This window comes from Nannobrachium achirus (genome assembly GCF_963921795.1).
Source record: "Nannobrachium achirus genome assembly, chromosome: 3".
In the NCBI taxonomy this organism is placed as follows: Eukaryota; Metazoa; Chordata; class Actinopteri; order Myctophiformes; family Myctophidae; genus Nannobrachium; species Nannobrachium achirus.
In genome coordinates, this window is record NC_137812.1 from 4,647,522 (window position 1) to 4,675,374 (window position 27,853).

Here is a 27,853-nt window from a genome sequence, read left to right on the forward strand (position 1 = left end):
TACAGTACACGGCGGCGCGACCCCTCATCAGCTTAAGGACATCAACAAGGTAAACGAACGAACGGCCGTATTGGCGCGCCTCACTCGCTAAAATTGGGGCGAACAGGAACGTCCAAAGCAGTATAAGAGTTAATGTTTCTCAAGAAGACAAGGAGTGATATCCAGGAGAGCTTGACATGCATTACAACATCACAGCTTGGTGTAAACCTAAGGGCAAGCAGACTCCGAAGCACTGTGTACTCTGTCTGCGCTCAGTGAATGCAGCTGATTTATTCTTCGTTGTATGGAGGTGTCGCGTGGCAAACCTCAGATAATCTTCAAGCCCACAAGCTGTTGTATCAGCACATTGTGGACTTGCAGGGTCAAAGCCTTGTGGGGGACTTCTGCCTTATTATTGTCTTGTTATCCTTGTACATGGACACATCTAGCATCGGAGATACTGACATTAAAATATATATGAGTTCTGTTATATATAGCCAGCTTTATAGCCATGATATCACCTTTGGGGTAAAACCATAACACTCCAGTTTGTCGAGTAAAATTCTCTGATCGATCACATCAAAGGCAGAGATATAACCTAATAATCCTGCTCCTGTCAATCTCTTTCATCCAATATTCTGTAATTTGTGTCAGTGCTGTGGCTGTTTAGTAACTCTCTCTATACACATGTTGACACTCACTTCAGATTGTTGACAGAGAAATAGCATTGTATTTGTTGAATAAATGTTGTTCTAGTACAAGCATTTTTCAAAAGGGGGCCACATTAGAAAATAAACACCCATAAGGACCGTCTATATCTCCTGAACTTTCAGTCAGACCATAACAAAGTCCCATACGCATTGCATTTAAATGATTTTCATCATCATCAATATTTAATAATCATGGTCTTTTGTCAGGTGTGTGCTCTGACACAGCCTTATTTCACAGTACCAAACGTATGAATGAACAAAGGGCAATGTCCGCACACGATATAATGCTCTCCCGTCTTTTCTTCTTATTTAACCAAAAAACAACGTTTCCCCCAGCAGGGCTTTCTCAAGTTACATGTGAGTGGCATTGGAGCCTTTAAATAGGCCATATTCCGTGGGCGTCATCAATCAATTAGTAAATTAACCAATAGAATACAATTACAATTAAATCCAAAAAGCCTCCCTTTTAACACATTGTCTGCCAAGGGTTAAAAAAAAATCTATCTAAGAAATTTCAGGATTTTTACAGAAAATTAAAATGAAAATAAATAAATAAATAAACATTTTTTGAAAAGAAAAAAAAAGCTCTCAGAAGATGTCCATTGCCCCCATGCAGTTGGCAGAAAAATATAATCAACCCCAAGAAAAATCCATTTTTAGATTAACACACACAAACAATTACAGCATGTGGATGGCGGCCATTTTGGCAGCCATCTTGAAGAAGGTGTGCAGAAAGCTGATTACATGAATTAATTTTTTATAATTTTTTATCAGCATCACAGGCTGCCCAGAGAGCAGTGAACACATTGCTGTCTCATATATTAGTTAACAGTGCCCCCCAGTGGCCAACAATGGTAAAACGTGTTTGGCAGGCAACAGCTGGGTTCCCAAAAACGTATATAAACGTTTTTGGCAGTGGATGTTTTAAGTTGGAGAGACTCCCAGTCTCCTCCCCTGCGAGGTTTTTCTACCTTCTCCAGTCCAATGTATCTTAAGGCAGATGCATTGTGGCCAGCTTGCATAAAATGCAAAGCTACTGGACTGCGAATATTCTGAGTTCTAATGTCACTTCGGTGTTCGGTAATGCGCGTCTTAAGCGTTCTTGTTGTCATTCCAACATATGCAAGTGAACATGGACATTTCAACATGTACACTACATGTGTCGATATACATGAAAGAATCCCTTTAATTGAACTATCAAAACCTCCACCAGCTGTCAGTCAGTCTGTCTGTCTGTCAGGCTGTCAGTCTGTCAGTCACACGTCACACTTTTGCCCTTCTCATATCTCCGCCACTGTTGCCCCGATCCATGCCAAAATTTGCACACACACTCCCTCTTTTAGCGCCACCATGAGGCAGATTCTTGCAAAACACATTTTTAGACACTGCTCCTAATGTTGCCCTAAAATCACGCAAATCGGTACACACTTGGTCTACACTCAGGTCTTCAACATGGATCTGTCCCATATAGCGCCACCATCAGGACGATTTTTTTCAAACACAATTTTGGACACTGCTCCTACAGATTTTGCCCTAAAATCACACTGCGACCTTACGGTCGCTTATCTCATGATCAGGGAATCTTACTGGTGTTATATTTCTTACCTGTTAATGGATGATTAAAAGAAGTACATTTATATGTGAAATTACATTGTGTGCAATTACCACAGTTGTAATTCCCATTTGGGATTTCATCCAGGAAAGTTTTAGGTTTAATAGGTGCTAAATCTGATCTCACCACTAGGGACCTAATGTTGGGAGGTCGTTTATACTCCACCTGTGGTGGGGCTTTAAATTTGTCTTTCAGAATCGGATCAGTTGTTAGAATATAACAGTGTTTTTTAATTATGTTTTTAAACACAAATAACCAACGGTGAATAAGTGATGAAACTCTGGGGTATGTTTTCTTTGATGGGTTTTATTTGTGGTTAAGGGTATTCCCCCTGGGATATGTTATCAAACCGTTTGGATGCCTCATCAATCCACTCTTCAGGATAGCCCCTCATTTGAAAGTGTTCTTTCATGGGAGAGTGTTTTCTGCAGGTGATTCAGTCCGAGTGTATCAAAGGGTGGGTTCGGAAATGCGCACCGGGTGTGGTTAGGGTTAGGGGTTAGGGTTTGGTTTAGGCATAGTTTTACTGAGGTTAAGGTTAGGGTTGGCCGGGTTTAGGCATAGCTTTACTGAGGTTAGGATTAGGGTTAGGTTTAGGCACTCACTACACTGAGCACACATCCGGTTAGGGTTAGGGTTAGGTTTAGCATTTCCGAACGCACTTCCGAACGCACCCTTTGATCCATCGGACTGAATCACCTGCAGAAAACACTCTCCCGTTCGTTCATGTCCTGTTTTAGTTTTTCATGCCTTTCTGTTGAGCCACAAATATGTTTAATTCTATTAAATTGGCTAATAGGTAAGCTTTTCTTTAGTGGTGTTGGGTGGTAACTGTCTCGTCTTAGTAAGGTATTTCTGTCTGTTGGTTTTGTATATAGACCTGTCGTAAGTAAATAAAAAGAAAGGACGGGAGAGCATTATATCGTGTGCAGACATTGCCCTTTGTTCATTCATTGTTTGTTCCTGGATCCAGCACCGTGTACAAAAGTTGTGGGGATGTGCATATTCCATTCCTTTGGTCTATACATTACCAAATGTAACCAGACGTGCAAGGTAAAAATAAAATAAATTAGCCTTTCTTTGACCCTTTCAGAATGAGACAACAGGGAATAAACTCCCTGTCACACTTAGAACAACAGACTCACTCCATAGCTTCCACCGTGGTCTGAAGACTCACCTCTTCAGACTCCACCTCGGCCCATAGCACTTACCGTAACACTCTCCTACCCTTAATGACCATACATGAAAGATAGATAGCATAATAGCATTTTTAGGTTTTTATAATGTTTTAATTTTTTTACCCTTATTTTCTAGATTGATATTGCTATGCATTTGATGTATTGATGTTGATGTATTGATGTATTACCTGTTTACCTGCGGAACAAATATTCTTGTTTGACGGTGCTGGCAGGCCGTTTATAATACAATTTAGGATGAAGCCGCGGGCCGTATAAAATATGTCCTCGGGACGCATTTGGCCCCCGGATCGCACTTTGGACAGCCCTGTTCTAGTAGTTTGTTTAGAACAGATGACAAGCTTATTGGTCTGTTGTTAGAGCCATGCAGTGAAGGCATTCTTTTTTATTGGGGAGTGGAATGACTTTGGCTTCAATTGGCTTCTTTCCAGATGTCCAGTGTGTGTGTGTGTGTGTGTGTGTGTGTGTGTGTGTGTGTGTGTGTGTGTGTGTGTGTGTGTGTGTGTGTGTGTGTGTGTGCACATACACTGCTATGGTGAATCCAGAGCCATTTAAGGAGTGTTGCGTCACCTCCATTGACTTCATCAGGTCAGGTCTTCTAGCCTTGTATTGGCGATCAGTGACAAAGCACTGAAGCGGAATGAATGCATGGGGGTCTATGAGCTTTTGTCACTAATTACGGTACCATGAACCATGTGACCAGTGCTGTTTTCTGCCCCCGGATTGGCGTAACTCTCTAATACAAGGCTCTGAGTGAATGGAATTAAACCGCTTTGTGAGAAGGAAGTAAAGACAGACAGCAGGAGTTCCTGCGGTGAAAGATTTCATCTGACAAGAATGTCATGAATGCATTCCATAGATTTGGAAAGCAGCCGTGTAGTTAACTATGAGCTCTTTAGATCACGGCATAAGATAGTACTGTTGGTTCAGCATTTCAGGGACTGTGTGTGACTGTGGGTTTGTTCAGCGGCTGGCCTGAATCTACATTCTACACACTAAATGGACACTTGTTAGGGTCTGTACTCTGTGGTAATTCTGACAGTGGAACACAACCAAATGGACCTGTACAGGTCTGTCAGAATTATAGCCCTCATTCATTCTATTTCTAGTCTAGACGTTGTGGTTGTACTTCTTGGCTTGGGTCGCGGCTTGCGCAATGATGCCTGAACCAACCTGAGACCCCCCAGCACGTGCGCAAAAATATTGCCCTGAATGACCCCAGTCAACAAACCTGCAGTGCTGGCTCCTCAACGAGCTGTTGCCATGGAGATGACACAAGCCAAGTGTTTTAGACCAGTGGTTCTCAACTTGTGGGTCGGGACCCCCAGGGGGGTCCCCAAATTATTTTGGGGGGTCCCCAGATGATTAACTTGATGTGCAAAATAGTTTTCTCCCTCAACAGTAAACGAACCAGCATAAAGTTTAAGTGTATAGAGGGTATCTGCACATTTATAAAGTGACAATTTAAGGACTTTTTCAATACCTCTAAAATGACAAAGAAATATTGGCCAAATTGTCAAATATTAGAGGCAGAAATTGTGAAAATAGACGATCAGAACAATTCAACTAAAGGAAAGAGAGAGTGAACTGGATAACACTACCAAAGAGGTGAAGAAGGGGGAGGGGGGGGTTGTCAGGGTGGGGGTCCCCAGTTAAAATATGATTATTGTGGGGGTCATGGCCTAAAAAGGTTGAGAACCACTCACACACACACACCTGTGTGTGTGTGTGTGTGTGTGTGTGTGTGTGTGTGTGTAGACTGTTCACGTTGAGAGGGAAGGGAAGGGCACACAGCAAGGGAGTCTTTCAAAAGGAGTGGCTAAGGCCACGATTTCTAGGTGGATTGTGCATGCTAAGCCTATGCCAGTGACCAGGTCCCTCTGTCGGAGACCCTTAGGGCACATTCCACTAGGGGAGTGTTCTTGTTGTGGGCCCTCTCTAGAGGGGTCTCCATCCTGGAGGTGTGTATGGTGGCAAATTGATCGTCGCCATCCACGTTTGCAGCTTATTATCACCTGGACATGGCACCCGCGTCGTTGGCGCATTCAGTCCTCCTCTTAAGTGACAAAGGGACTGGTAGGCCACAGTCTTTTGAGATGCGCGGATAGCGGTTTTAGCCGCGGTGGACCGCGGTGATCCGCGGTGCAGTCGGATTTGGATCAATCAAATATAATTATTAATTAATTTCGGATATCCGCGGATGAAATAATGCAGGAAATAAATTATGGCCTAATATATCTATCAATACAAAGATAAATCTAGGTATGCTTGTGTCTGTGTTAGCGTGTGTTATTTTGTATAATTTGTAAAGTAAACATCATTTTTCATGAGGCAATGTGCAGTCCACGATAAAACTAAACAGCTGTGTCCACTTAAAGGCAACGGCATCAATATGCATCGTCGCACTCATTACCTCTGGTCGCGCTGCGCTAAAAAGTGAATCTCTCTCAGCTCCATAGTCCATATTGTAAACTTCCCACTAAGTTGTGTTTGTTCCTCTCTCTTTCGCTCTCTCCCTCGCTCTCTCTCTCTCTCGTGTGTCTGACTCTGTCTGCCTGCATGTCTGTCTGCATCGACGCAGCACCAACTAAAAAAAAAAAGAAAGAAAAAAGACGAACGGAGACATTCCGTAGGCTAGATCAATGCATTTCTGTGATCGCACAACTAAGAAAACTAACAGGGAATAGCCTACCAGAAAATAATATTAGCCTAATAATAAGGGTAATAATAATAATAATACTTTTGAAGTTGCGGATGAGGATGGATGCGGATTTATAAATTGAATGATATAATTAATGCGGTTGGATAATGGGCGGATAATTAATTTGCGCGGATGGATTCGGATGACTTCAAAAGCCTATCCGCGCATCACTAGTATAGATGGTCTGGTGAAGGGGGACTCGATACCTTATAAGTCGGACTTACTCTGCTCATTAGTCATGCAGCACACAATAGTGCCATATGGTCAAATTTGTCCCTAATCGTCTGTTTGCTGTTTGAAGGCTGTAACACACACACTCACTCACTCACACACACACACACACACACACACACACACACACACACACACACACACACACACACACACACACACACACACACAGTATTACAATGTCTGTTAACATATTTGTTCTATCTCTTTGTTCTGTAGAAGAGGGTGAACTGTATCTAAAACAGCAGCAGAACCACCAGGACGTACGCACCCAAGTAGAAAAGCTCACAGTTCAACTGAAGGAAAGACAGCATGAACTTGAGAACACTACCAAAGAGGTGGAGAAGAGCAAGAGTCCAAAAAATAAACTGACACAGGACCTGGAGGATCAGAGAAACCAAGTAGGGAGGCTCAAAGATCAACTGCAGGGAAGAGAGAGAGAACTGGAGAAGATCAACGAGACACTGGTAGACAGAGATAAGAGAATAGGAGAGAAAGACCAACTACTGAAGCAAAGAGAGAGAGAATTGCAGAGCACTGCCAAAGAGGTGGAGAAGAGCAAGAGATATCAACAGCAACTGACCCAAGATCAGCAAGTTCTGAACAACCAAGTGGAGAAGCTCAAAGTTCAACTGAAGGAAAAAGAGAGTGAACTGGAGAACAGTACCAAAGAGGTGGAGAAGAGCAAGATACAGCAAACTAAATTGATCCAGGACCTGGAGGATCAGAGAAACGTAGTAGAAGAGTTCACAGTTCAACTGCAGGATAGAAAGAGAGAACTGGAGAAGATCAACCTGACACTGATAGACAGAGATAAGAGAATAGAAGAGAAAGACCAACTACTGAAGCAAAGAGACAAGGAACTGCAGGACACTACCACAGAGGTGGAGAAGAGCCAGAGATATCAACAACAACTCATAGTTCAGCTGAAGGCAAGAGAGAGTGAACTGGAGAACACCACCAAAGAGGTGGAGGAGAGCAAGACACATCAACAGCAACTGATCCAAGACCAGCAAGATCTGAACAACCAAGTAGAGAAGCTCACAGTTCAACTGAAGGAAACAGAGAGTGAACTGGAGAACACGATCAAACAGATGGAGAACAGCACCAACCAGCAACATGAACTGACACAGTACCTGGATGATCAGAGAAACGTTGTAGAGGAGCTCACAGTTAAACTGCATGATAGAGAGAAGATCAACCAGACAAAAGACCAACTACTGAAGCAAAGAGACAAGGAGGTGGAGAAGAGCCAGAGATATCAACAACAACTCATAGTTCAGCTGAAGGCAAGAGCGAGTGAACTGGAGAACACCACCAAAGAGGTGGAGGAGAGCAAGAGCTATCAAAAACAACTAATCCAACTAATCCATCTGAACAACCAAGTAGAGAAGCTCAAAGTTCAACTGAAGGAAAAGGAGTGTGAACTGGAGAAGATCAAGATAGAGAAAGACAAGAGTCTAGAAGAGAAAGACCAAGAACTGAAAGAAAGTGATAACCGACAGACAGAAATGGAAAAACTGAGCATGAGGAAGACAGAAGACAGAAATCCCAACCATACATTCGCCTTGGTGGCATTTGCCTTGGTGGCCGCCTTGGTGGCTGCTTTGGTGGCGGTGCTTCTTATCTAATGAAGGTTCAGCAGTTGTTCCGTTGTCTAAAAAACAAAATACAAAAATCTATAATGCTTCTGCCTCAGCGACCATCTATTTTTCCACCTTCACATGTGTCTCCACTTCTCATAATCACAAAATGTAATGTTCCTCAAATAGCGGTCCGTACCTTGCTGTAGGCAAGGTTAGGTGGCTGCCTGGAGTCCCAAACAGTCAGGGACGTGTTTTGCTGTAGGCATTTTCTTTTTTTTAAGAGAGAGAGGAGAGAGAGAGAGAGAGAGAGAGAGAGAGAGAGAGAGAGAGGGGGGGGGGGGGGGGGGGGGGGGCACTATGGACATGTGAGCACTAGGGTCATGTGGGAACCTGGACAACTGGGCACTAGGGACGTGAGCATTTGGAGAGGTGGGCACCCAGAAAACTGGCCACCAAAAATCTGGTCACTACAGAATTGTGCGCAGCTGGACGTGGGGGCACTTAGGGGTGGAGACATCTGGCCACTAGGGACATGTGGGCACCTGGAGAGGTGAGCACTTGGACAACTGGGCACTAAAACCATCTGGCTTCAAGGGACATATGACCACTAAGGACATGTGGGCACGAGGGACATGTGGACAAATGGCACCTGAACGAGTGGGCACCTGAATTAGGTAAAGCAGGCGTGATCTCTAGACAAACTTCTAGTTAACTACAAGATATCTACTTGTAATGAGTACGTTTTGTATAACATACATATGTGCAAGAAAGTGTTATTCATGGGTTTACTTATTTAACACGGTTAGCCTGTTAAGACATCAACTGCCAGGTATTAATGAATGAATCAGCCTCTGAAGGGTTTTTCAGAGTCGCACCATGTGACCAGGATGTAAACAAGAAGCACATGGCCAGGGCGGAGCGTCATCTTTTCTTTCACCCGGAACATTTTGATTGTATCCACGATTAGTCAACTTTCTTTAGTTAGGGAATGAAGAAAAAAGATTGTTTTGACCAAAAAATGCAATCTGGGAAAGAATCCCCCCCCCCTCCCCCCGTCATCCCTGTCACCTTCATCTCCACCTTCATCCACACTCACCATCTGCCTGGAGGAGATGGAGGCGTGGATGAAACAAAACCTTTTGCAACTCAACAGCTCCCAAACAGCTAGAGGCCATTCTCATCTGCGCCTCACACCAGGTTCAATCGGTCCCCAAAACAAGCATCACCTTCTCTGTCCTGCAGGACTCCCCTTGCATCTGTTGTCACCAACCTGGGTGTTAAAATGGATCCCCACCTCAACGATGAGGCCCACATCGAAAACCTTTTCAAAACATGCCTCTTCCACCTCAGGAATATAGCCAGACTGCAGAAAAGCTTGTCCGCGCCTTCGTCACCTCCAGGCTGGACTACTGCAATGCAACTACAACACCAGATGCAACTCCACTAATCACGTTCGACCCAGATTTGGCTCTAAAAAAAAGGCTCAAATTCGTTCTCCTGCTACACCAATAACATGTGGAACGCCTTCCCGCGAGCCCTAAAGGAGAGTAAATCCCTAACCTCCTTCATTATCGGTCTGATAAGTCGCCTACAGGCGGCTGCTGCTCGAGACTTGTGAATAGACTAAACTTCTAATACATTCTTCAATCAATCAATGCACTTCTCATCGGCATCCCAAGCAAGAGCCTTCAAAGGCTCCACATGAAACCAGAACAGCGCCGCTAGGATCCTGATGAGAGTTTGTATGTACGAGCGCATCACACCCACCCTCTGCTCACTGCACTGGCTTGGCTTCCCACAGGGACGTGCTGGCCATTGGGAAAAGCGGGACAACTCCCGAACGGCCGGTTCATTCTCGGCCGGTCCAGGCCGGGCCATTAGGAAAAAATTTAACTGTTTGCACAAAAGTAAAAAATCAACTGTTTGCACAAAAGTAGTGAAAACAGCAGATCTACAAGCACACAACGCCTCGCACCGCGAGGCGTTGTGTGCTTGTAGATCGGCTGTTTTCACTAGTTTAAATCATTTTTTAAAATGATAAATACAAACAAACGGTTTTGGACATACAAGGTTTCCACCCAACAACAACGAAATATATGCCTAATTCATGTAATTGGCCCACTGGCTTGTCACTTGTCATGATCTGAAATGGCAAATCTTTGAGTAGCAGCAGCGCTATAGAGAGAGATCTCTCTATAGCGCGCAATGAGGGCATCTCCAACTCTTTTTCCCGGGCTGAATCAGGGGCCCAGCACGTCCCTGGCTTGCCATCTCCTCCCAGACAGAATGCAAGATCTCCCTGTTAACCCACCAATGCATCCATGGTATTGCAACGCCCCCTCCTGTACCTGAAGGAACTGCTGAAGCCACAAACCTCCACTGGCAGCCTCCACTCTGAAAACACTAACCACCTCCAAGTCCACCCCATCAAGCTCCACACCATGGGTGACCAAACCAGGGACGTGCTGGGCCCCTGATTCAGCCCGGGAAAAAGAGTTGGAGAGGCCCTCATCGCGCACTATAGAGAGAGATCTCTCTCTCTCTCTCGTTGTTTTCGGGTGGAAACCTTGTATGTCCAAAACCGTTTGTTTTGTATTTATCATTTTAAAAATGATTTAAACTAGTGAAAACAGCCGATCTACAAGCACACAACGCCTCGCGGTGCGAGGCGTTGTGTGCTTGTAGATCTGCTGTTTTCACTACTTTCGTGCAACGGCCTTGTATGATGAAGCAGGGCTTTACTTTGCGAAAAAAATGTACAAATATGAAACTTGGAGATACGAGGTTTCTGCCCGACAGTGACGATTTACTTTGTTGGCCGCCCAGCCGGCCTGGACTGGCCGGGAATGAACAGGCCGTTCGGGAGTTGTCCCGCTTTTCCCAATGGCCAGCACGTCCCTGGACCAAACCATCTGCTCAGCTGCCCTTCTACTGTGGAACTCACTCCCGGATCGGCTGAGAACTCCACAGTCTGTCCATGTTTTTTAAAGAGAGGACTAAAGACTTCTCTTTTTAACAAAGCGTTCAGTTAGCCATTCAGGATTTAACCCAGAGAGGTTTGATCTGCCCACCCTGCTTTTTTAATTGTTTTTTTTTTAAACCCTCTTTTTTTGTTTCATGCCGACTTTTTTTTATTATTATTTTTTTATTACAGTATGTACTGTATGTACTGTAGGACTTTGACATTTGTTGTGACCGTCAGGGAGTAGTTTACTATAAAAATGCAGAAGTCCGTCACACTTTGCTGTTACACTAGTTGTCTGTCAAGCTAACACAGCACTCTCTAGTAGCCAGCAGTTTAATAGGGCAATAAGTGTAATAAGTGTAATAGGTCAATAAGTGTAATAAGTGTAATAGGGCAATAAGTGTAATAAGTGTAATAGGGCAATAAGTGTAATAAGTGTAATAGGTCAATAAGTGTAATAAGTGTAATAGGGCAATAAGTGTAATAAGTGTAATAGTGCAATAAGTGTAATAAGTGTAATACATGTAATAGGGTAATAGTATAATAGGGCAATAAGTTTAATAGTGTAATAGTGTAATAGGACAATAAGTGTAATAGTGAAATAAGTGTAATAGTGTAATAGGTGAATAGGTGTAATAAGTTTAATAAGATAATAGGGTAATAGTGTAATAGGGCAATACGTTTAGTGTGTAATAGTGTAATAGGGCAATAAGTAGAATAGTGTAATAAGTGTAATAGTGTAATAGGGCAATACGTGTAATAGTGTAATAGGGCAATAAGTGTAATAGTGAAATAAGTGTAATAGTGTAATAGCTGAATAGGTGTAATAAGGTAACAGAGTAATAGTGTAATCGGGCAATACATTTAATAGTGTAATAGAGCAATAAGTTAGTATGTTGTTTCCGCACGCCCTGTCAGTCGCTTCTCGCCCTTAGGGCGTCTTACTGGTTTCAAATGTAAAGTGCATTATAAATAAACAAGCACAAAATATTATTAGCGCTTAGCAGAAACACACTGGTCTCAGATCAGCATTCCTACACTTCTTTATTCATGTATGCTGTCTGGTGCTTTAATAGCAGAAACACGAGCTGTGGAATGTGGAGACTTAAAAGAATCCTTTCCCACATCACTTTAGACTTAGAGCCACCGTGAAGATTGTGGTGTAACAGCCTGCTATTGTAGAAGGATGAGTTCTGCTACGAAGAGGCTTTATTTCTTGGAATGTTTTAAACACAGACTCTCAGGAATGTCATTCATTCAACACCACCTTACTTCCCTGACCACCATTGTCGGCGTACATGCGATACCAACTACAGAGGTGTCTACTAGGCTACACAGTGTGCTGTATCTATGCAGAATACAATACAATACACCACAAACATGGATCATTTTCAGGTGTCATGACTGTGTCTGTTTAATGTTGAGACTTGAGAGGATATTGTTTCTGCTTTTCCTTTTCTTTTTTCTTTTTCTTTGTGTGTGTAAATATCACTTTGCACTTAATAGAAGAAGATATAATATTGTAATGTTTAGTTATGCCATTAGGGTGGACTCTGTGATTTGACAACAAACATTTTGCCTGTGGTGTAAGCGACCGGGTATTTCCCGGTGAATCTGTGCGCAAAGGTGGGGGCCGATGGGCAAGGAGGGTTGCGAGCTTATGAGAAACAACTAAAATAAGACCTTAAAACCTGGTGAAAACAGTTGCGTGCATTAGCGCAAGATGACGGTAAAGGAAATCATTTAATGGAAAACATTAAATTAACTTCTGAAAAGCCTAACAGGGCCTTAAAACATGGCAAAAACAGTTGTGTGCATTAGCGCAAGATTAGATGAGGATAAAGGAAATCATTAAATGGAAAACATTAAATTAACTTCTGAAAAGGCTTCTAAGCCTACACTAATAGCCTACTAAAAACTAGTGAACCGCGATCTTGCCACACGTGAATAATTGTGGTTGTAAACAATAACACAGACAATATAAATCCTTAGTCTAGTTGTGGGAAGAAATGGATTTCATCATGGCCCCAAATAACTTTTAAATATCTTGCAATTGGCGACGGGGTCTCTTACTAAATCGGCAAGATTACATTACATAACATAATACATAAAAGCTAAGCTATCACCTCTCCATCATCAGCAATAGTCAGTGGTGCGTGTCCCCCACACTCCCAAGCCCCCACCGTTGCGCACAGATTCACCGGGAAATACCCGGTCGCGTGGTGTAACAGGCGATGTGAAGTTTGATTCAATGTTATTGGTTGACATGCTACCTGTCTTTAACATTATACCACATGGAATATAATAATTATGTAATAAATAAATCTACATGGATGGACAGTTTGCCTCGTGTTGTTTTGTTACTCTCTTAGTATTAAAGAAACTAAACTAATTCAGGACTACAATTTCCAGGTGTTGCAGTGAAGAGGAGAGAGAGAATCGTGGCTGTACTTTGAGTTATATGATGATTATTATCAATACTTGTGTGTAACCTAAACTAATATGAGCTGACTTGATTCCCTGGGTGTGTTCCTCCTAGCTGTCTGTGTGAGGAAAATACCCTTTCAAAGGGCTAAATCAGGGGTGGGCAACTTTGATGATGGAGAGGGCCACTACATTTTCACACTCACTCCAGAGGGCCACAATGCATGTCCACAATAGCAAAAATAGCAGATGTACAAGCTCAAAACACGTCACACTGTGACACGTTTTGAGCCTGTACATCTACTATTATTGCAATTTTTGAATTGGAATCCTGAAAAGTATATAGATGTTTTTAATTTAATTTCAAATGCATTTATGTATATGTTCTTTGTTAACTTTATGAACTTAAATACAAATGCATTGGACATAAGAAAAAGACTAGTAGGCTACTAGTCATTAAGCTACTAATATACAGTAGACTGAGGTAATTAAAGGTGGTCATGTTAGCACGTTTGGAACAGCTGAAACCAATCATTTATCAGTATTCCTGTGGGCCGCATTAAGTGAAGGTGGGGGCCGCATGTGGCCCCTGGGCCGCCAGTTGCCAATGGATGTGCTAAATGGTAAATTAACTGCAATTGTATAGCGCAGAAGTGCCAATATTGATGATAACACACACCCTCGAGTGTAATATTGCAAATATACAACAGTTATACTTTTTTGACCTGTACAAATGTAGGCTACAACAGGTCCCCTTTTGACCTAAATGTACACACCCAGTATGACATTAGCAACAACAGTTGGCACGTGTGGCCCATCAGAACACTGGTAGTCAATCTATCAATTTGGAATCTGAATAACTGGAACTGTCACCTATGAAGCACCACATCAGAAAGATTAAGCAATTGAACAAAAACATGAAAATATAAAGAAAAATGCTGCAGCCAAGAAGGTCTCTTACCGTCTCTATTTAGAAGGATGAAAAGTACATAAATGAACAAAGAGCACTATTTTGATTGACAGGGAAGGTCTCGGATCCAATCAAATGGGTGCTCGATCCAATCAAAGAGGTGAGGGAACTTGTTCCCCCTTGTTACCCCACAAATTAAGCACTGTTGGTACCAAAGCCAGTTACTCACAGCTGGTATGTTGGGTGGGCGTATTCAAATAAAACCCTCAAGAATTAAATAAAGTCATTTTGAGGCAGAAATACGGGTGGCAGGTGGAGAAGTGTTAAAATGACTCCTTTAAACATGCAAACAGGAAATTGCACTGAGGTGGGTTATAATGATCTATATCAAGTATAACCCACAGGAATAACATTCACATGTTACATTGGCCGTTTAAATTCCAATGGGTAAATTGAGGTGGCTGTAATCTTTACATTGTCTATATAGGCCTATTTTAAAGCTAACCCTATTTTTGAGCGGTGGTCACAACGCTCCTATACGTGGCCGTGTGTGTGGGTCTGTCTGTCTGTCTCCGTGTCCGTAGCCTGCAGTTACCTTTTCTGACCACACATGTTAAGGGAGGGGCGCTGTTGCACACACACACACACACACACACACACACACACACACACACACACACACACACACACACACACACACACACACACCACCGCTCAGTTCACACAAGTGTGATTTTTTAAATATAACTTTATTTAACCCTCCGAAATGAAAGTAATTTGAACTGGGGTAATTTTTATGCTCTCAAGAGTAAAATGATTATTGTAGGCCAGTACGCTACTCTGTGTGTAGACTAGTGGTTCTAGTAGAGATAACTGTAGAATGCTTTATCATAATTGGAACCGACTGTCCATTTCTTGCCTAGGCTAGAACGTTAGCAGATCTACTTGCAGATTGTCTATTTTAGAAGATAATGGGGCATTTTAGAGAATAAATAATTAAATAACATTAAAACAACATCGGTGAAAACAGCAATCAACAAGCTCCCAACGCGTTGAGGGACACTTTGTGAGCTTGAAGATCTGCTATTTTCGGCTCGGCTCGACATCAAGTGGCCCATCAGAACACTGGTAGTCAATATAGAAAATATAAAGTGAACAAAAATGCTGCAGCCAAGAAGGTCTCTTACCATCTCTATTTAGAAGGATGAAAAGTACATACCGGTAAATGAACAAACAGCACTATTTTGATTGACAGGGAAGGTCTCGGATCCAATCAAATGGGTGCCGGATCCAATCAAAGAGGTGAGGGAACTTGTTCCCCCTTGTTACCCCACAAATTAAGCACTGTTGGTACCAAAGCCAGTTACTCAGAGCTGGTATGTTGGGTGGGCGTATTCATAGGCGATTTTATAGGGGGTGCAAAGGGTGCACTGGAAAAACCTCATAAAGTAATTGCAAGCTTTGACACATTTTTAGGAGCAAAAAAGTGTTGCCAGTGGTGGAAAAAAGTACTCGAATTTCCTACCTAAGTAAAAGTATGGTTTATGTTTTATAATATTATAATTTATATCTGCAAAGTAACCACAGTTTTAAGAAATAATTGAATAAAAATACAATATTTGGATCCGAGATGTAATGGAGTAGATAGGCCTAGTAAAGTAGCTACTGGAAATTGGACATAGAAAACTCAAGTAAAGTACAAATACCTACAAGTGCAGTCAGTACTCAAGTACGGTAAGTAAATGTATTTTACACACAAGTTGTTGCAAAATAAGTAATAAATCATATAGACATTATGCTCATTGTGTCTAGAAAAAGCACCTGTTTTTGTTTATATTGTGTTAGGTAAAAAAATAAACCTTAGTGACCCGTTAAAACAACCCGAATATTTTCGCTTAAGTTGCGCTCATAAGCGTGTGCAGAGGAACCCATGTCTTGCACCCCCTGCTAGAAGAGGCTAGAATCGCCTATGATGGCACTGAACCCCTACCGATTCAGTTGTTACGGATACATTTGTCAGCTAATGGTCTAAAATGCAAATGTAAGGATTTCATCATCTACAGCAGTGGTTCTCAACCTTTTCAGGCAGAGACCCCCAAAATAATCATATTTGAACTGGGGGGACCCCCCCCACCCGACGAGCACTAGAGTTGAGGCATTACATTTTGTATATAACACAGTTCTATTGTGAAAATAGCGTTGTGAGCATGTAGATCGGCTATTTTCACAATTTCAGCCTCTAATATTTGACAATTTGACCAATGTTTAATTTAGAGGCATTAAAAGGTCCTTAAATTATCACTTTAGAAATGTGCATAAACCTTACTTAAACTGTATGCATGGTTTGTTTACAGTTGAGTGAGAAAACAATGTTGAACATTAAGTTAATCATCTCGGGACCCCCCAAAATAATTTGGGGACCCCCCTGTCCCGACCCACAGGTTGAGAACCACTGATCTACAGTTCATGCCACAACTCACCTTGTACCATTTGAGGGAGTAATCAAGCGAGTAACTGTCCAGTTTCTCTATGATGTTTTTCAGAGGGCATGACAAATTGTCGTTGACACGACTGGTAAGTGTTTGCTTTGCAGGATGTGGTCTGCCGCACTTCCCAGGGTGAGGCTTGTCTACGACCACCTGTGTGTCCTGTCGGTAGCACTGAGAAGGAGTGCTGTTGAAAAGCAAAGGAGGAAGAGTTTATGTTCTGTGACTTTCAGTGATGCCTTGATAGTTGGTATGTTTATCAAATTCACTGGTCTTAGAAATTGAACATTTTTATTGTTAGCGCTAGACTGCTATATTGGCCTTTGGGAGGAATTCAGATCAATCAATAATCAATGAGGAGACAAGACAATGTATTAGGTGGTGGTGGTCAAGAGTTATGTAACATGATATCATGGACAGAAGTACAGTTTAACACTCAGGTCAGTGGTAAAGTAGTTCTGCCAAGAAGAATGGTCAGACACTATAGTTACTGTATACTGTGTGGCTTCAAGGCCTCTGGGACAAAGCTGTACCATAACAAGATAGGCTTTACCAAAACAATAGCTACTGAGGCCTGGTGATGGCCTCTCGACTCCCAACTATCAAGTATCATTATGTTTCATAAAGAACTAGATATTAAGTATTATCACTAATAACGTCACACATAATCAATAATGATAATATGATCTTCTTTGTCACCTTTCATAGATATATATATTTTTTTTTTACAGTTTACCTTATTGTCAAATGAAGTTTGACTGTTTCAGAGCACTGATGTTATTTTGGACAGTGACGTTTATTTTTTATTTTTTTTGTGTTGTTGAATGTTATGGCGTGTCTCTGCGAGTGTGTGTGTGTGTGTGTGTGTGTGTGTGTGTGTGTGTGTGTGTGTGTGTGTGTGTGTGTGTGTGTGTGTGTGTGTCTTCTCCCCAATTTACACATTTCACATTAGTAATTAGTGAGCCTAGCAGGGGGCACGGTGGCGCAGTGGTTAGCGCTTCGCCACACAGCTAGAAGGTCCTGGGTTCGATTCCCGCCGGGGGACGCTGTGGGTGCTGGGGTGTGTTCCTCCCCCGCGTCATCAGCGCCCACACCCTAGGTGGGGTTGGCGATAGGGCCTTTCTGTGTGGAGTTTGCATGTTCTCCCCATGTCTCCTAGAGTTGATACCCTCACAAAAACATGCAGTAATCCTGGTCTCAATAATGCCCCCCCCTGGCCAGCCGGGGCGCTTGATGGAGGGGAAAGGAACTGGTTGGAATAACATGTTCCTTCCATGCGCTACGTCCATCCCAGGGAAATCCCCCCTGTCAGGTGAAAAGAAACAACTTGGACTACTCATGCATTGAAGGAAGTGTCAAAAGATTATATGGATTTCGGGTAGCAATAATACTAGTTATGTGGTGTTATGTTGGTTGAAGTGAACTGCATGATAAGGCCTCATATTAAAGGGGGTAAACAAGTGGACAAACTCATGACACATGGGCCAGCATGTGTGGCAACTCGACATTAAGAAATAGTCTTATGATCAGTCATGAGCATGCAACTGCTGACGGTCTAAAAGTAATAATAACGGCAGCCTCATCCAAATGACCATTAAAGGACCCACACCAGTTAGGTGCCTGAAATGTCATTGGATAAGGAACGCTGAAGGGGGCCGAACTAAGGTGGTAAACAGATCACATGTGAAGCAATCATGTAAGCTGTGATGAAATATATGTTGTATAAAAGCCAGTGCTAGGAGCAAGATGGGACGCGACAGAACTGGACTTTACTCCGCATCCCTTCCTTGCTCCGCACGCGCTTACTGCTCTGCATAAGTCTTGAAATAAACCAGCTGAACAGCAGATATTAATATAACCATTCTCGCGTCCTGAGTAATACTTTATAACAGAAGCATGAGGTCCGTTGTCTCCCCAGGCGCGGCAGAGGAAGAACAGAGCCCAGGATTACATAGGCAATTCGCACTGGGTGAAAATGGGTTGTGGGATAAAAATTTAAAGAAAAAAAAGTAATTAGTGAGCTTGTAGATCTACCATTTTGGGCATGCAACACTCTTGCTCCTGAATGAAACTGTAGTTACCTCACAATGCACACATAGTCCCCAGCATCCTCCAGGGTCACATTGAGGAACCAGAGTGTCTCCCCGCGCACCACAATGCGTCCAGTCTCGTTGCCTAGTTGTCTGCCCGATAGCAGGTGGTACCAGGTGACATTGTAGGGGACGACTCGGAAGTTGAAGACACTGTTCAGCATGGCCACGTCCCCAGGAACGGAAAACACCCATTCAAACTGTCGCTTGTTGTCTTTACAGTTCTCTGGTGAAACAAAGAAAATCTGATTCTTCAACATGTATTAAGCCAGAAAGAAGGTTTAGAGAGGAGCTCTGCATTTTTTTATGGTACAGTAAATAATTATTCGTGAAAAGGGGTCAGACATGCATTTGTCACAACATCAGAGCAAGGGACAAGAAGGCCTCTGCTAAACACTGCAGTCTGATGCCCACAAGCGGTCACTGTGGAGCTGCTCTGTGCTTCTAGCTTTTGGAGGCAAAACAAGCTGAAACAAAAAATGTGGCTCATATTTTCAAACACTGTTCTCGGTTCAAATATTTATATTTAACAGCTTCTTTGTTCATCAACCAAACTATTGTAGAATTCTAGACACATGCACTGTGCACACAATAATCTAGACAACATTATGTAGGATACACTTGGTCTGTCTCTCTTTCCCCATATTATTTTGTCTCTTTCTCCATTCTCCTGATTTGAGTACAATACTCACCCCCTAAAGCTGAGGAGCCTCCAACCAGACACAGGAGGAAGAGGACAGCTGCCAGTATCTGAGTCACGCCCATGACTGAAACACAGATAGTCAAACAAACACAGTCATTGCAACATAAGAGGAACATCATTAAAAGATAAGTAAACAATTAGAATAAATGACTGACAGTTAGTGTAAACTGGAAAACCAACAGGTAAACACACACCCTACCTACTGTCCCTGAATTGCAGTTAACAGGCCACATAACATGCATTCATTCATTCCTCCCTTTCTGAAGTAATCCTGAACTCCCAACCAACCACAGCATAACTGGATTGAGGCCCAACAGGGAACCACACCGACGCAATCCTACTGGACACTCCCACTCAGCGCTGCCGGTAAATGTCTGAATGATCACCGTTCACTAGTTCTGAGGAAAGTGAGTGAGGGGATGACTGAACTTGTTGTGCAAACACCAACCATGATTCAGCAACACCGTCACGGCAGAATAATATTTTTAAGATATAGAGACATTTGAGTGGATGACACTGTATGCTCTGCCAATCAAATGAACAACAATTGGCCATCGAGAATTAAGCAATATTAGCATTTTGTGGGGGGGTTGTGGACATATTTTAATATAAGTGATGGAACTCAACTCTTAGTGACATAACTAAATACTCAATAAACATTATCTCAGATAATGTAGCCTGACCCTGTTGAGGAGACTGGATGCCAGCTAGCTATCAGCTCAGCCTTTGAAATATGATGGATGGTGAGAAAGTTCTATAAAGCACATGAAGGTTAAACAGCAAAGAAAGCAGTTCAGCCTGCTCTGTTTATGGGAAGTTATGTAATGCTGAGCTCAAAAAGGAACGTGAAAGAAAAAACAAAAGGTGAAGGTTCCCTAGAGTCCACACACATAAGGTTCACATAAGTGAAAATGTACCTACCACTAGTTAAAAAGTGGCTTAATCTTGATTGAGAATACTCACTTCTCTCCGAAGCGCTCCTCCATCAGATGGGCATACAGTATATGGACCATTGATATAGAGATTGTTCAGGAGAGCTTCTCCTGAAGGCCACAGACCAAACATTTCCCATCATCTATTTTGCTGAAGATCTAACAGATATGCTAATAAAAAAGAGAAGTCAAAATAAATTAAAACTACAGAACATTAATTTCAAAATGTAGACTGGACCACCCTCCCCTCCCTACAGTCAATGAAGCAAGGCTTGCAAAGCTGCTCGCACAGACAAAGTGAACTTACAAATGTTGCTCCATCTTCCACCAAAACTCTTTGCTGGTCTGTAGGCAATACTGGTTGTGGTGAGTCTTCTGGTGCTGGCATGGGCTGCAGCAAAATAGTAGGCTCTGGTGTGGGGCTAGAATAATAGAAAAGTATAAAAGTATGAAAAGAAATGTATTAGCACCAGGGTCAGAGAGCTACATTTACTACATTGTTTAAATGATAAAAATAAATAAAAACTTTCACAATAATTACCAATGGAACTGAATCAAACAGTCCATGTGCTTGTCAGAGTTTGGGGGTCCCCAATTCAAATATAATATTTTTAGGGGGTCCACAGTTCAAATATGATTATGTTTGAGGTCCAGTTCAAATATTTCGTGGGGGTCCCCAGTTCAAAGTGGGGTCACGGCGGCCTGAAAAGGTTGAGAACCACTGCTGTGATAAAAGGTTTAAAATGAATGTCACATGGCTTAGACCAGAAGTGAACTACAGGCCACAGTTTACTGATAAGTAATGAAAGGAGCAATTCCCAGTTTTGAGGAAAAAAAGAAAAATCCTTTATCCCCAAAGATAACACATTTTGTCTCTTTAGACCTACTCTGGTGTTACCCCTCAAGCAGGTGCCGTTGAAATTTCAGCCGTGGCCCAAGGAGATGTACAGTATGAGGGATGCCAAGCTTTCTCCATCCAGGAGAAAGAAGCACTCTGTGTTAATCCGTTGCTCTGCAAAATATTGTTTTAACAGAGACACAAACTGTTTTTACAGGCTGTTTTTAAGTCATGTACATTCAGTAAAATGCCCATTACAGTACATACATACTGTAGGCATCAGGCCTGGAATTCTGTCATTTTAGGGGCAAGGCCACTTGGCCTTTGGTGTTGTCCATTTTTTAGGGCACAAAGGCCAAATGCCAGGGCAGGAAGGCCATCAAATAAAACAAGATTTTAGTCCATTGAAATAATTAATTTAAGTGTTAAGGATAAATTCATTGGTATTTACAATCTGATCCATGCTCATCCCTGCACAAATAAAGATACTGCATTGGTTTAAAAAAGGGGACTCAACAAAAGACACTGATGTCTACATGCCAAGAAAGAGACACTGGTGTCTACTGTCTACATATTGACCAGAAAGAGACACTAGCGTCTACTGTCTACATATTGAAAAGACAGAGACAGAGGAGAAAGTGGTACAGTCAGCTGAGGGCATGAAAGGACCACTTCACCTCTGGGACAACCAGATCTTTGTAGCATGATATTGCATCATCTGATGCATCATATGATGCAAAATGAATCATATGACCAGTTGTAGCATGCTGAAATACTAAAATATCTAAAAACACAGATTGAACACAAAGAAAACTCAGGATTGTGTTGATCGTGTCCCAAACAACAATACAATAAGATCTGGTTGTCCCAGAGGTAAAGTGGTCCTTTAAAGGTGATACTGTACACCATGAAATTTCACTTTTCCTATTTTAAAACCTTTTTTTGGGGTCCCACTAGCCTTCTATCCTCACAAAGTCCCATTTCTGACCGTTGTGTCTTTCTCTGGTTTTGAGAAGGCGAAGGTTAAAAGTATCCCACGGGTTCTCAAAACAGGCTATCCAGATGTGCTGCCGATTGTGACGTCATCTGCCGATTGTGACGTCATCATAAAAACAAATCTTTCAAAAAAATAAAAATAAAAAAAAGAAATTCAAAAAGATTTTTTTTTTGGGGGGGGGGGCAGTTCAGGCCAAAGGTGGTACTGCAGCTGAAATGCTCTGAGAGCCATTCAAAAATGAGAGAGGCTCTCTATTCAGGAGTGGTAATTTAGCCTCATACCTTTTGAAAAACGTTTTTGGGACATAAACAATATGACATAAATACTTTTTAAATGCATGGTGTATCACCTTTAAGGCCACTGTGGCCTCAGGGCATGACATTTTTTGGAGGGGCACAAGGCCAAACTGAGGGGCAACGACGGCCATGGCCTTCATGGCCTCCATGAAATTCTTGCCCTGGTAGGCATATACCTTCAAAAGACGTGACCCACTCAGTCAGATTCCATGTAGGCTATAAGGTTATCTTTGACAAACTCATCCAACTTTTGGAAAGGATTAGGCCTAAGGAACAAAAAAATATTTACGCAACATATGATTGTGTGTGAGTGTGCACAAATGCTTGCTTGCAGGTTGATAAATATGTCTGTTATAACAGACATATTTATCAAATGGGTGGAGGCTTCTCGTTTAGACTCTGGGCATCAACTTTTTCCACCGCCCAAGTTTTGTCATTTTTGTTGTTTTTCTTCCCCTCCCCCTGTCTCTCTGTAACCCGAGCCACTGCTGAATCCAGGGACGTGCTGGGCCCCTGATTCAGCCCGGGAAAAAGAGTTGTAGAGGCCCTCATTGTGCTGCTGCTACTCAAAGATTTGCCATTTCAGATCATGACAAGTGACAAGCCAGTGGGCCAATTACATGAGTTATATTTCGTCATTGTCGGGTGGAAACCTTGTATGTCCAAAACCATTTTAAAAATGATTTAAAGTAGTGAAAACAGCCGATCTACAAGCGCGAGGCGTTGTGTGCTTGTAGATCTGCTGCTTTCTCTACTTCTGTGCGACAGCCTTGTATGATGAAGGCTTTGCTTTGCGAAAAAATGTACAAATTTGAAACTTGGAGATACGAGGTTTCTGCCCGACAGTGACGATTTGGCCGCCCAGCCACCAAAATGGAACGAAAGCCTATTTTTATTTTTTTCCTAATGGCCGGCCTGGACCGGCCGGGAATGAAGCGGCCGTTCGGGAGTTGTCCCACTTTTCCCAATGGCCAGCACGTCCCTGGCTGAAACACTTTAGTTAGCTGTTCCGCAAACTTTCTAAGGTGAGTCCATTTCAGTTCAGATTCAGAATATTTGTTTGTAATTGTAGTACAGTACTATTATAGTAGGGGAGAATGGGGTAAGATGAACCACTTTTTGCTTATGTTGACCTGGAAGCAAGAAAAAGTGAGATGGCAGTAAATTCAAAACATCTAGACATATTTCAGGATGTCTGCTATCATTTGAAATGTTAAGTAAGTGTCTATGACAAAGGACCATAAAAATATGACCTATTAAAAAGAAGTGGTCTTGTGGTTCAACTTGCCCCAGGTGAGGGGTAAGTTGATCCAAGTAAAGAGGTAAGTTGACCCACGTGATATTCTTAACTTTTAACTGTTTAAACTTGAACAAAGAATGTATGTACTTATCAGAAATATTTTAATAACACATTTCCCTTTTGCAAATAGTATTATTTCCTTTCTTACGGTTATTTAAACTGTAAGAAAAGTTATTACAACCAATTAAATAACATTTGTTATTCAGAACCTTTTAATATTTGCAATTATTAATATAATATTAAAAACTTCTCTTAAATGAGTGTATTCATCAAAATGAAAGATGATTCAGCATAATTTGAGTAGCAAAGACCTAATAAAAAATATGAATGGTGATTCACATAGTTCAACTTACCCCGAGGCATTTGGTTCATCTTGCCCCAGGAGGTGTCTTGAAGAGGAGTGACTTAATTTCAATAGCCTAAATAAACCTGTGTCTTTCTGAATTCTTGAGGAATTCCCTGAATAAACCAGATGTTGTTACTTCGTAATTGCTCTCCTATTTTGGTCTTGCTTCACGATTACTTGAGCATTTTCAGACTCCAAAGGTCCAACGACGCAGGACTCCTGCATTTTTCCAAAGTCCTGATTCTAAAATTAGAACTTCAACAAGGCTAAACTGCACCCAGCATGGACCCAGAGTGACGAGATCGAACTACAAAGAAAATCGATCAGTAAGTATATTTATATTATATAAATAAAAATGTTTATTGTTTTTAAATGTATTTTATAATAGAATGCCAATTGCTCAAATTGGGAATAGTATCATTCCAAATTCCATTAGAGCTATGCCTTTCTCATCATTTTTGATCAGCTAGCTCAAATAGGAACGTGGGAAATCGTGTAAGCAGTGATGTTATCTGACTACGCAAGGCTAAATGTAATTAGTGCAGTGATAGTCCTTAGGACAGCTTGTAAAATGACACCATTGATCTCAACACTGCAGCAATTACTGGAAAGCATGTGACGTTCAAACCTGTATTTTTCTAAATCATTTGTTGTAATTACACCATTGTAATAACAAATACATTTTGTGTTTCATATTTTGTATTGGTTATTTGGGCTTCAATCATAACATCCATTATTGCAAAAAGTTTTTTTTTTCTTACCAGAACAAGTGCAGTTGTGGGGGTTTTCTTTTCTCAGACTAGGGTAGGGTGTGCCTTTTTCTGAACTGGATATGGACTCCAGGGAATTATATGTGAGCTCATCTCTCTTGTGTATTTTACACTGAAAACTACGATATAGTCACCCAAGTAAAGCCCTTTTATTTCCCATGTTGTGAACATCTGTGTTTGCTTTGGGTCTTGGCTATTGTTGGAGCAGTAAATTACATCCCAAAAGGCCAGTACTGCAGTGTTGTGCAATTTTGATGTCATTGTGTACACATACCATGTTTGATTTAGGGTTTCTGTGTACCTATCTGTACGCTGTGTACTTTCATATGATTTGTAATGTGTGACAATGCCACCAAAGGTCTAATCCAGTCCCTGTCATTAAAATGAGACGTGCAGGGTGCGGCATGAAACTGGAGGCTGACATGAACGGCCGTTTTTTTTTGTCAGGAAACACTTGTGAAAATATTACTTTAGATTGAATGTTCTCTAGATACTGAACCTGCTTTGTCCCTGGGCTTCGTTAAAAAAAAATCACACCTGTGTGAACTGAGCGGTGGTCGTGGAGGCTGCGCAATAATTTAATTGAATTCAATTGAATTGAATTTTTGAATTGAGTGAGTGAGTGAATGAGTGAGAGAGCCACACTTGCTCACCAATAGAGAGAGAGAGTGTGTGTGTGTGTGTGTGTGTGTGTGTGTGTGTGTGTGTGTGTGTGTGTGTGTGTGTGTGTGTGTGTGTGTGTGTGTGTGTGTGTGTGTGCCTGGCCTGGCCTGGCCTGGCCTGAACGTTTGTGTGTGAGTGTGCCTGGCCTATCCTGAACAACAGCGCCCCTCCCTTAACATGTGTGGTCATAAAAGGTACTGTAGGCTACATACAGACACGGAGACAGACAGACAGACAGACCCACACACACCGCCACGTATAGGAGCGTTGTGACCACCGCTCAAAAAGAAAAGGCACCGAGTGGCATTGTTGCTGTAGTTTAAGACATATAATCACACTACAATGAAGTTTACAGTGGTTTTATGTTTCTTCTCCTTTTAGGAAACTGGCTGTTGACAGACCAAAGTTTGGATTAGTAAGTCTCACACATACTATCTAAAGATGACCAGTGTGGCAGATTGGCTCGTACAGAACAGGGGCAAGATTGAGAAAGGTGTGGAGATCATGGGGCAAGCTTCTGAGGTTCTGGCAACCACTGTGGGCCAGCTTCACCCTATCTTGGAGGCTGTCTTTGTGGCCTCAGCTGAAATCCTCAGCAACCCGGATGGGAGTGAGGCTCGCTACCTGACCGAACAGTTTGACCAGGTCAACCAGAAGCTTGAGGGTATCCAAGATGATATTGATAAAATTGTGCTGGAGCTTCAGAGGACCTCCATGAACAGGCAGAACTTTGATCAGGAGGCCCGGATGCTCAGCCAGTATGAAAAGTTCCAGGACTTTATCAAAGCTCAATCTAAAGAGAAGAAGATGAAGAAGTTCCTCATCCAATATGATAACACAGGTCGTGATAAGAATTTAGATGCCCTGTACAAATCTGTCACTGGAAAAGCCATGGGAGGATCAGTAGATCCCATGCTGGAGACAGTAGTTGCAACAGAGCAGAGGAGCAGGAGGGCAGTTGAGGATTTCTGTGCGAGTCTCAAGAAGCTTTTTGTGGTTGGCATCATTGCAGTCATGGGCCATGCTGCCCTAAAGCAGGGGGTAGTTGGGGATGATATTGTAAAGAAGTGGCAGGAGCGCATGGAGGATGTGGAGAAGCGCATGAAAGCTGCAGTGGACGACTGCACTGAGAACTTTGCAGATCAGGCCAAGCTGGACATGGAGCACCAGCTTCAGCAGACACCTGGCAGTGTTGACCTTGACTTCACCAAATCCCTTCTGGATTCCCTCGTTAAGAAATATGACTGGGTGAATTGGTCCATCAGAGTCTTTAATAACAAGGAGCGCATTTTCATCTACAACTGGTTGGCGGGGAAGAAATACCAAAGCATTTGGGGAGGAGTTAACTACTTTGACGTGTTGACCAAGAACAACATCAAAGTGGTGATCTCTTTCAGCGTCAACCCAAAGCCTATCAACAAGAGCCAGATTCAGGAGCAGATCGAGAGGCAAAAGCTGAAGGGGACCATGATGGATGTGGCCCTGTCTTTTAGCACCAGTTTCCCCAACTGTTTGGTGCACGCTGTCAGCTGCTATAAGGAGGTGGTGGAGACCAACAACTTCCATGAGGATTGTTACTACTATGGGAAACATAAAAGAGCCTACCTCTGCATTCACCCTGAGTAGTTTCAATGCAGATTGTTTTAATGGGGGAAAGTACCAAATACAATTCATGAATGTTTACACCTGAATTGTAATTTTTTTGCATCTGTGTTCAAGTTGTTCAGAGCCCACATGTCAGGGTTAGGGAAAACCACATAATATTTCTATTCACAAATAATTCAATAAAATGAGTTACATTCCAAACATTTACTGCTTACATGCAAATGATTTAGGGCAGTAGCCTACTAGCAGGCAGCCTACTGCAGACAATCTTCTCATATAATCTACAGATCATTTTTTCTGCTTTTATTTGTAATAAACCAAATGTATACATGATTTTGTTATCACTGGTCTTCATTAAACTGTTAGAATGATCAGCTTCAGACTAAAACCTCTATTCCTGTGATAGGCGTTTTACATTTGGTTGCCTGTCAAAATGTTGTGGCTGTTTTATTCCTGAGTGGTCAAAATGGGAAATCCTGGGAAATCCAGGAGCATTGACAGACAGGCCTGTCG

The 27,853-nt window shown here is 42.2% G+C and overlaps 2 protein-coding genes across 13 annotated transcripts in view; one reads left to right on the forward strand and one right to left on the reverse strand.

Moving 5' to 3' along the window:
- LOC308281308 (interleukin-1 receptor-like 2) overlaps nt 1-25,247 on the reverse strand; it is a 53,708-nt gene extending 28,461 nt beyond the window's left edge. For 2 of the 12 annotated variants that reach the window (XR_013961834.1, XM_080721453.1), the window contains exons 1-8: nt 25,064-25,247; nt 21,413-21,537; nt 21,067-21,227; nt 20,833-20,947; nt 20,557-20,696; nt 19,583-19,657; nt 18,882-19,116; nt 16,795-16,987 (exon numbers count right to left, since the gene is read on the reverse strand). Coding sequence is in view for 11 of the 12 variants with exons in the window: in XM_080721453.1 (XP_080577579.1) it covers nt 16,795-16,987; nt 18,882-19,116; nt 19,583-19,655 (501 nt within the window). In the remaining variant the exon portion in view is untranslated. Of the gene's footprint in view, nt 1-16,794; nt 16,988-17,554; nt 18,106-18,881; nt 19,117-19,582; nt 19,658-20,556; nt 20,697-20,832; nt 20,948-21,066; nt 21,228-21,412; nt 21,538-22,709; nt 22,923-24,309; nt 24,443-25,063 lie in introns of those variants that run through there. The other 10 variants (XM_080721454.1, XM_080721455.1, XM_080721458.1 and 7 more) reach the window with 10 other exon arrangements.
- Nucleotides 24,564-27,583, forward strand: LOC308281307 (protein rapunzel-like). The gene is made up of 2 exons (XM_080721450.1): nt 24,564-24,628; nt 26,117-27,583. The coding sequence occupies exon 2, from the start codon at nt 26,177-26,179 to the stop codon at nt 27,359-27,361; it is 1,185 nt and encodes a 394-aa protein (XP_080577576.1). The 5' UTR covers nt 24,564-24,628; nt 26,117-26,176; the 3' UTR covers nt 27,362-27,583.
- The last annotated feature ends 270 nt before the right edge of the window (nt 27,584-27,853 follow it).